Source organism: Eubalaena glacialis, chromosome 3 (genome assembly GCF_028564815.1).
Source record: "Eubalaena glacialis isolate mEubGla1 chromosome 3, mEubGla1.1.hap2.+ XY, whole genome shotgun sequence".
Taxonomy (NCBI): Eukaryota; Metazoa; Chordata; class Mammalia; order Artiodactyla; family Balaenidae; genus Eubalaena; species Eubalaena glacialis.
In genome coordinates this window covers 77,519,300-77,529,094 of record NC_083718.1, presented here as the reverse complement: position 1 = coordinate 77,529,094, position 9,795 = coordinate 77,519,300, and the positions used below count along the sequence as shown (strand labels likewise).

General features: G+C 49.3%; 1 protein-coding gene across 1 annotated transcript; it reads right to left on the bottom strand.

The window, feature by feature from the left end:
- Nucleotides 1-1,062: 1,062 nt before the first annotated feature.
- SLAMF9 (SLAM family member 9) lies at nt 1,063-3,857 on the bottom strand. The gene is given in 8 exon segments (XM_061185842.1): nt 1,063-1,298; nt 1,686-1,902; nt 1,905-1,960; nt 3,011-3,134; nt 3,136-3,287; nt 3,290-3,323; nt 3,325-3,359; nt 3,812-3,857. Coding segments are annotated over 8 exon segments (900 nt in total).
- Between the last annotated feature and the right edge of the window lie 5,938 nt (nt 3,858-9,795).

Sequence of the window (9,795 nt, the reverse complement as noted above, 5' to 3'; positions counted from 1 at the left end):
GGCTTTCCATTCCCTCCCCAATTCACCCCCCTCCCCACCCTGCCACAGCAGCCACATTAAGTAACATCTACAAGATCTGATGTGGGGAGAATGACCAAGACTTAAGCAGAGGGTGAGGAATTCAGACTGATCACTGGGCTTGGGAAAGAGAAAGAACATATACACTTAAAGGCCTTTGTGGGGAGGACGGGTAATGTATGTGTAGGGGGTGGGCATTAACCCAGGACAAGAGTCCAGAGAGAAGGTGTGAGACCTGGAAATCTATGGAGAAGGGACAGACAGGACAGTAACACCAACCACAAACAGAGGTCAAGGGTCCAGACCTCCACTATTAATCCGGCTGAGTTGCCATCTCTGTGGGGCAGGCACCAGAGCCCCAGAGAAGCTGGCACCAGGGAGATGACCAAAAGGTCAGAGTAGAAAGGTCAGACCCAGAGTAGGACAGCACTGGGGTGCTTCAGAGCGCCCATGCCAGACAGCTGCTAGATTGGGGTGGGGTGGGGTGGGTGGGAGTAGCTAAGTGAACTCATCTGCCAGGGCGGAAGGAGGGTGTGAGAGCAGAAAGATCGGCAGGAATAACACCACTCTTATGTAGCCTTCTCATTGCCTGAAATCTCCCATGCAGGAGTCACAGCTTCAAATAGGTTAAAAGGAATCTCTCACTTTTCTTACTGAAGTGTAAATGTTATGTGTGTTGGTGGGGAATGGGTTAGGCATGAATAATAACATACCAACACTTCATTGTGAGCGGGTCTTTTAGACTCTCTTTCCTTCCCAAAGGCAGGTGAGGAAAGCACGTGGGGTTGGAAGAGGGTAACTGGAATGGAAGAAAAGGCAGGAAAGCAGGTTTTGCCAGAGTCACCCAGTGAAGGACCAAATAGCTCCTCCCGAGTGAGGTCACCTAATTTGACTTTATTGCCAGACGATCTTCCCTCGGGGAGCATGGCCTTTGGGACACCCACCCCTTGGCCCCCTGGGGAGAGATGAGTCTGGGAAGGAGAGGAAGGTCTCCCTTGGGGCTGGGAAGAAACAATCCTCAGGACAGGGGTCCCCAGGGGGCCATCAGGCCAGTCTGGGGCCAGGCTTCCCTTTCTTCCTCAGTCTCATTCTGTTTCTCCTGAGTTTCTTCATTCTTGGCATTTTGCACCTTGTCTGGACTCGGATGAGCCAAAGCCCCACAGCAAGAATTACAAAAAGCAAGAGGATGAGCAATGTCTTGGCCAGGAGACAGAAGGAAGTGGAGGACTTCTCCGAAGGGTAGCCAAGATCCGGGACAGAAGAAGGCAAGGAGAGAGGGGCTCACCAGAGGGAAGGTCTGGATTAGGAGGCAGACACCTACCTCAAATTCCACAAAGGGGGTCTCAAGTTCACAGTCAGTTGATGTTCCTTGGCAAGTATCTCAGGAAATGTATATTCTATTCACAGAATTTCAGGGGCTGGGGTCTGGGGAGTAATCTCAACCTGAGTAAGAGACTAGAAGGGACCTTTGGAAGCTGGGAGGACTAGGAAGGAGCACAGGGAAAGTGGGGGGCCCCTCCCCAATCCAGGGGTCAAGTCTCCACGGAGTAGTTAGGTTCTAGATTCCATGTACTCTCCTGGGGAGAAGGGAGGGAGGAAGGGAGGGAGGGAGGTGGTAGACTTGAGGCCCTGTGGTCGCTCAGGGGCTGTCTCTGGGTTCCTGGTACCTGCAGAGAAGGGCCCAGCAGGGATGAGATGGGAGCTGATGTCGCTGATGGGGTTGTTTGCCCTGCATGTGTAGGAGATGACCTTGTCCCCGGGCCTCCAGGACGTGCTGAGGACAGAGCCTTCATGGGCTGTGTCAGCGCCGTCCTCCCAGGATATCCAGCAGTAGGTCACATCCAGGCCTGCCTTCCCTACGGATCATGTCAAGGACATATTACAGTACCTTCTTCCCCAGAAATCTCAAAGTTCACAGTCATGTGAGGCTGTGACAGCCATCCTAGATGAAGGAGAAACACAAAGACCCTCTAAGTAATCAGGGGTTGGGTCTGTTTTCCTAAGCTCTTCAACACTGGGATATGGATGCTGCCCACTGATACCTGCTTCACTTAACAAACAAGCCAAACTAACAGCACCTAGCCACCATCAAACCTGTTGTTCCAGGGTCCCCAGGGCAGCTGCCAAGCAGACAGAGCTGACTTTGGCATCTTCTACCTCCCCTTTATGACTTGCCTTCTCTCTCTTACCTTTGCACCCCACCTTCTTTCAAACTCCATCCTGCCTCCTTGATCTTGGAAAATATTATCACCCCTCCCAGGGGCATTTATAGTTTAATCAGTGCCTCTGCAAGACTCAAGGTAGAAAATCAGTCAATGGACTTCCCTGGTGGCACAGGGTTAAGAATCCACCTGCCAATGCAGGGGACACGGGTTCAATCCCTGGGCCAGGAAAATCCCACATGCCACGGAGCAACTAAGCCCGGGAGCCACAGCTACTGAAGCCCGCACACCTAGAGCCCGAGCTCCGCAGCAAAAGAGGCCCCCACTCCCCGCAACTAGAGAAAGCCCACACACAGCAATGAAGACCCAACGCAGCCAAAAATAAATTAATTAATTAATGAAAAAAGAAAAAGAAAATCAGTCAATGTCACAGGCACTAAGAGAAAATTTGGGCTCAAGTAGAGAGGAGACCCTGATTAGTAGCCCTCAAATCACACAGGAGGACAAAAGGCTCAAGAATGGAGGTGGCATTCATGCCCAGGATGCAGAATCTCACTGGGAGAGAAAGGCTCCCTAGACGTCTGTAAACGAAACCCCTGAGCCATCTCACTGCGTTGGGCACATCCACAGGAACAGCCTCAGTCCAGGGCCTTGCTACTCCAGGTCACTTTACCTGCAGTGCAGATACTGGGGTCAGACACACTGGAGGCAGACTGCCTTCCCATCCCAGACCCTCAAGCCATAACCCCGAGTCCTAAGACCCCTGATCCTTTGTGTGAGAAGCTCAGGAGAGCCAGAAAAAGCAGCTTTATGGTTCCCAGTAAACTCATGGTAGACACAAAGATTGTAGTGCTGCATGGTGGAGATCTGGGACGTCCTCAGGTTGACTTGAGCATGGTAAGGCCCCGAGTCCTCCCAGCTCAGATTGCTGATGTGCAGGGAGTAAGTAGGTGGGCTCCAGGAAGCTCACTCAGCCCTCATAGCGAGAGTTGGTCACCATGATGGTAGCCGGATGTCCCTCTTCCCCTGGCATCACAGTGGCAAGCCTTATGTGTGGGGACCAGATGATGTTCTCAACCTCTTCATCCAATGGTATTTCCAGGGGAGGCTGATGGACTCCTGAAGGACCGCAACCACTTCCTCGGGATCTACGCCATCTCCAGAGTCCCCTTCGGCTGCAGATAAAGAAAGAAAAGATGGAAACAACACAGCTGGTGTCTCTAGGCTGCTGAGACTGGCAGCAGGGCTGTGGTCTCAATCTCAGTTGAGTATTTTCTATGACCCACACTCAACCTTGTCCTCCAGTTGCCTCTTCTGGCTCTAGCTTTTTGCTGCACCTGACTTGAGCACCTACCAGGGCTTGGCTTCCATCTGTGTCTCACCCTCCAAATTTTCTCTTCTCCATTTGCTGTCCTTCCATATCCCCAGGAGGGATATGGGGCTGCTTCCCCTTCCATATCTCCAGGTTTCCTCATCTCTTGGTCTTGCACTGAAGCCACACCCTAGCCCTCTTTACTCCAGAAGAGCTGAAGCATTTGGTCCCAAAGGTGGTGACTTGCTAGCCCAAGACCCAGCAGGAGAACAGAGGGGGAAAGAGATACTCCTGTCCTGGAGCTGGCAGTCTGTCTCACCTTCCTGGAACAGCAAGAGGAGGATCAGCCATGGAAGGGCTCCCATGTCAGCAGCCCCGTGTCCCGGTGTTTCCCAGGTGTGACTTGGTCAGCCCCGAAGGCTGTGAAGAAGACAAGCTGCCAGGATGCTGCTAGAGACAGAGTGAACAATTGACAGTCCTGAGGAGAGGGAAATGACTCTCACCCCATCTAGCAGCCCTCTAACTTCCTCCATCTCACTAAGCCCCTCCTTGTCCACCTTGGGAAGAGTTCTCTCTTTGAGCCTGATTGGCAAGATGGTTTACCCACTGACTCATGTTTCCTGTCCCTCAAACTCAGCTGAAATCCCACTTCCTAAATGAAGCCTTCCTAGATCCCTACTCTCTGTACTCCCAGAATTCCCAGACATACCACTTTCCCCAAGTTCTTTGAACACTTTCTATCCAGCCCTATCATTTGGCTTTCAGGATACTCTGCCTCGGGTCTCCCTTAGCAGTTCCTATGTTGCTGTGATCATATGACCATATAAACATCTTTATCTCCCCAGGCAGACTGCATCTTTTGGGACATCTCTGTATGTCCTACGGATGCTGGTCCCCATGGAGAAATGGTATTTAAGCTGAGACCTCAAGGATGAGTAAGATCTGCTAAGTGAAGAAGAGGATGAAGGAGATACTTCTTAAACTTCAATTTATACAATTATCAAGCCTCAGGGGCTGGGTTTTTTGAAAAGGCACATCAGGTCTCAGTCTGAGTATGAAAACTTTTTAACATAAAATCATTTAAAAAAATAATATTAAAGCAAGGAAGAAAAAATTCAGCTGAAGGTTTGAGCACATGAGTTAGGTTCTCTGAGAATCAGATACTGGAGTTAGGAGTGAAAGAGGTTTAGGACTTCCCTGGTGGTGCAGTGGTTAAGAACCCACCTGCCAATGCAGGGGACACGGGTTCGAGCCCTGATCTGGAAAGATCCCACGTGCTGCGGAGCAACTAAGCCCGTGCGCCACAGCTACTGAGCCTGCACTCTAGAGCCCGTGAGCCACAACTACGGAGCCCACGTGCCACAACTACTGAAGCCCACGCGCCTAGACCCTGTGCTCCGCAACAAAGAGAAGCCACCACAATGAGAAGCCCACGCACTGCAACGAAGAGTAGCCCCTGCTCGCCGCAACCAGAGAAAGCCGGTGAGCAGCAACAATGACCCAACGCAGCCAAAAATAAATAAATTAATTAATTAATTTAAAAAAAAAACAGAAAGAGGTTTAATGTGTGTGTGGGAGGGAGTGGGGGGTAAAGCCTGTAAAAGATAAAAGGGAAAGGAAGCAGACATGAGCAAGGAGAGCCTGGGACCATGATGCTGAGCAGACAGTCTCCGCTAATTCAGCAGGGAGCTCTGCAGCGGAGCGTCCGCACCCTCACTGTGCGCAGTCATTGGTGGGGCTGCCCAGGAAGTGCATGGGTCCTGCAGGTGCTGCAGCTGGAGGCTGTCAGTTAACTGCATCCCTCGCAGCTGAAGACAGGTTCTCTCTTGAAAGGAGATCCAGGGGCACCTTCATGGCTGCTGCAGTGAATATGCTGATCAGACAAAAGGTGACTGTGCAGATTGATTAAACTTGTCTCCATAAACAGTACATTATACTCATTGAGCAGAGGGGAATAATTTCCATCACTCCCTCCCCAGCCCCTACCCCACCCTCACTAAGCCCTTTCCAGTCCAGTGTGGAGAAAGCCCTTCTCCCAACATGATTTTCAAGTGCTCTGGAAATCTGATTTTTTATTCTGGCTCATGGATTGCGACCCAAATGCAACTCCATTTCCGTCTCTCACTGCCTCTTCAATCTTATTCGGTGGGGTGGTCTTCCCCTGAGGTTTCTGCTCTCAGTTCAGAAATGAGAACTTCTCTCCCATGTATTGGGTTGGCCAAAAAGTTCCTTCAGTTTTTAACTAAAAATCAAAGACAGGGGCTTCCCTGGTGGCGCAGTGGTTAGGAATCCGCCTGCCAATGCAGGGGACACGGGTTCATGCCCCGGTTCGGGAAGATCCCACATGCCGCGGAGCGGCTAGGCCCGTGAGTCACAACTACTGAGCCTGCGCGTCTGGAGTCTGTGCTCCGCAACGGGAGAGGCCGCGACAGTGAGAGGCCCGCGCACCGCGATGAAGAGTGGCCCCCGCTCGCCGCAACTGGAGAAAGACCTCGCACAGAAACGAAGACCCAACACAGCCAAAAATAAATAAATAAATAAATAAATAAATAAAATGTATCCAATGAAATGTAAATACTGCAGTCATTTATTAAAAAAAAAAAAAAAATCAAAGACATATTTTTCATTTTCACCAAGAACTTTATTGAACAACATATTCACCAGTTTGTTCCACTGCCTTCTGCCATTTTTCAGGCAACTTCATAATTCCATCTTCCCAAAACTTTTTATCTTTTTGAGCAAAGAACTGTTCCAGGTGACTTTTACAGTCTTCTGGGGAATTGAAATTTTTTCCATGAACGGAATTTTGTAAAGACCAAAATAAATGGAAATCCAAAGTTGCAATGTCTGGTGAATATGGTGGATGAATCAGAACTTCCCAGCCAAGCTATAACGGTTATTGCCTGGTCATCATGAAACATGCAGTCTTGCGTTATCCTGATGGAAGTTTATGCGTTTTCTGTTGACTAATTCCAGATGCTTTCATCAAGTGCTTCTTTCAGTTGATCTAATCAGGAGCAGTACTTTTTGGAATTAATCGTTTGGTTTTCCGGAACGAGCTCATAATAGAGGATTCCCTTCCAATCCCACCATATACACAACATCACCTTCTTTGGATGAAGACTGGCCTTTGGTGTGGTTGGTGGTGGTTTATTTCACTTGCCCCACGATCTCTTCTGTTCCACATTCTTGTACAGTATCCACTTTTCATCGTCTGTCACAATCTGTTTTAAAAATGGGACTTTTTTTACTTTTCAGTAGAGAATCACATGTGGAAATATGATCGAGAAGGTTTTTTTCGCTTAACTTATGTGGAACCCAAACATCAAAGCGATGAACATAACCAAGCTGGTGCAAATGATTTTCAATGCTTGATTTGGATATTTAGAGTATGTCGGCTATCTCCCGCGTGGTGTAACATTGACTGTTCTCAATTAATGTCTTGATTTGATCGCTATCAACTTCAACTAGTCTACCCGACCGTGGAGCGTCGTCCCGCGAGAAATCTCCAGCATGAAACTTCGAAAACCACTTTTTACATTTTCGATCAGTTACAGCACCTTCCCCATGCACTGCATAAATCTTTTTTTGCGTTTCTACCTTTCTTGAAATAATAAAGGATAATATACCGAAAATGTTGCTTTTTTTCTTCCATCTTCAATATTAACATGGCTACACAAAAATTCACAAATATTGATAAGATTTTTTTAAATGCACGCTGAAATGACAGCTGTCACAACTGAATCTAACAAAATTGTTTCAAATGAAGTTAAAGACAACTAAGCGCTACTAGAGCCATCTAACGGGAAAAAAAAACCCCAAAATTTTTGGCCAACCCAATAATATACAAAATTCCAAACGTAAATAGAATCAAGCCATCTCCCCTTGCCCTGGCTTGTGTCTATTTCAGGCTGGAAGCTTACAGCAGGGCAGTGGGAGAGGTCCTGCTCTCTGCTCAGCTTCCCCCTTCCTCCTGCTCCCCTCAACTTGCCTCCCCAATTCATGTTCCCCCTCTCCAGGGGGGTGGGCAGGGAGGGGAGGTGGTAGAATTGTTCTTATCTGGCGGAGTGGCTTTGCGCTCTGTGGGTCTGGCAGATGGTTAAGACGAACTCTTCCGAGGAGCAGTTTCGTGGGTTTTTACAGGTTTCTGCTGGTTCTTTCTCTCCTACTCTTGACCCAGGAAGGATGCATCTCTCTTCTGGGTGGTCCTTTGAAAGTCCTTCCTCAGCTCCTGGACACCTGGCTGCACGTCTCATCTCCACCCCTCACCCCTCCAACTGTCCCCACTGTATGGTACCCAGGCCAACCAAACAGTCTGTGTCTCATAGGTGGTCCTCGGTTGCCCTCCAAAAACATTCCTGGCCCCTGACAGATTCCGAGATCTACAGCACATCGCCGCACTCCTGGCCGCCTTGCGGGAGTCCCGTCTCAGTCCACAGTTGTTTTTAATTCTCCGAGCCCTGACTTAGGCTCCGGTCCCCTTACTCTCACCTGCAGGCACACGTCCTCTCTCTGAAGTCCCCTCAGACATAAAATCATCTATCCTTTGAGGGATGAGGTGGGGACTGACAATAAAATAACAGTTATTTCTAAAGAACTCTCTTTCTGGAATTCCGTGGTGGTCCAGTGGTTAGGACTCTGTGCTTCCACTGCAGGGGGCACGGGTTCGATCCCTGGTCAGGGAACTAAGATCCCACAAGCCGCGTGGTGCGGCCAAAAAAAAAAAAAAGAGAGAAAAGAAATCTCTTTCCAATCTCCCTCTCTCAACTCTCCATCCGTGGATGAGGGGATTCCAAGAGCGGTGACACAGGTTCTCCTTCATTCTGGTTGAAAATTTCACAGGAGGAGGTCTCCCTCATGCTGCCTTTGATCTCTCCATTCCTGTCCCATGGACACCTCAGTGGAACCACAGCAGGGAGAGTTCCAGTTAACACATAGGGTCCCCTTACCACAGCCTTTGACCTAGTTGATTTCTGCAGTGCTGTGGTGGACAGTTTCATGACTGTGCCCCTGCACCCTGAAGTTTGCACCTCTGCTTTTCTGCTTCAGGGCTATCTCTGCAGCAGTGGAAGGGCATCAGCCCAGTTGCAGTGTAGCTGGAAAGTGTAGGGAGTGTACAGACCCCAGAGGCAACCCCTGGAGACAATGGAGTGCTGCGTTGGTGGATAAATGCCCCAGCCTCCCTGCCCTTCCATGGGATAATTCTGAGGCTTGTTCTCTAGGGTTCTTCAGCAGATTGAGCCCGGTTGTCCACACCTTTTATGGGCTTTTCTCCCTTCCCCATCTCATGTTCCTCATTCTTTTATGTTGGCTTCCTGGATCATCTCCCAGAAAATACTACCTCTACCCAAGTTCTTGTCAAAGGTCCTGCTTTGGGAGGAACCTAGATTAAGATACTATTATATATGATAAAGTAGTTGAGCCAGTCAAAGTTAGATGCCCTGTCTCCTCTGCCTGGGTCTTTAGGGGGCAAATAAGTTAATGAGAAATAAGTCTCGGGACTTCCCTGGCGGTCCAGTGGATAAGACTCCACTCTCCCAATGCAGGGGACATGGGTTCGATCTCTGGTTGGGGAACTAAGATCCTGCATGCCACACTGTGTAGCCAATTCCCACCCCAATTCTCCTGATGTAATAGCCTTGGGAAATAGGGGCTGGTGAAAAGCTGGTCTTGTTCTGATGAAAGGATGGGGGGATAATAAAGGGTCAAACCTTTGATCAGATTTTCTCTTCAGCTTCTCATCAGGAACCGGGACCCACACAGCAGAGCCATTAGCAGATAAGTTCCAAATCAGTCACCTCCCTCCCACAGCAAAGCACATTGAGACCTGCACATGTCTTCTGTTCCATCAAAGGGGCTGTGCCTGATACATGGTTTACCTTCTTCCTTTCTTTTTCTTTTTTAAATGTCAGGGCTAAAAGAGTGATTATTCAGTTGAACTATGAAGGTGGCTGGTGAGAACCGAAACAGCCCGCAAATTGCTGAAGGGCACCCAGAGGAGCCATTGTGAAACAGAGGAGAAAGGAGTGTCTCTTGTGAGGGACCAGCCTGGGCAGGACCCCCGGGGTGGGAGAGAGCAGAGCACACGGAGGCACAGATGGCATCCTGACCAAGTGGGGCAAGAGTGAGGTGGCAAAGATCAGAGAGGAGGCAGCAGAGGTGCCCTGGAGACAGCTCAACTTAGAGCCTTGAGACCTGCTCAAGAGCTTAGAAGTCATAGTCTCTCAAGAAGTTTACTTTGACAGGCAGGAGAAATAAAGGCTGGAGGTGAAGGGAAAACAGGGTAGAGGGAAAGTTTTATTG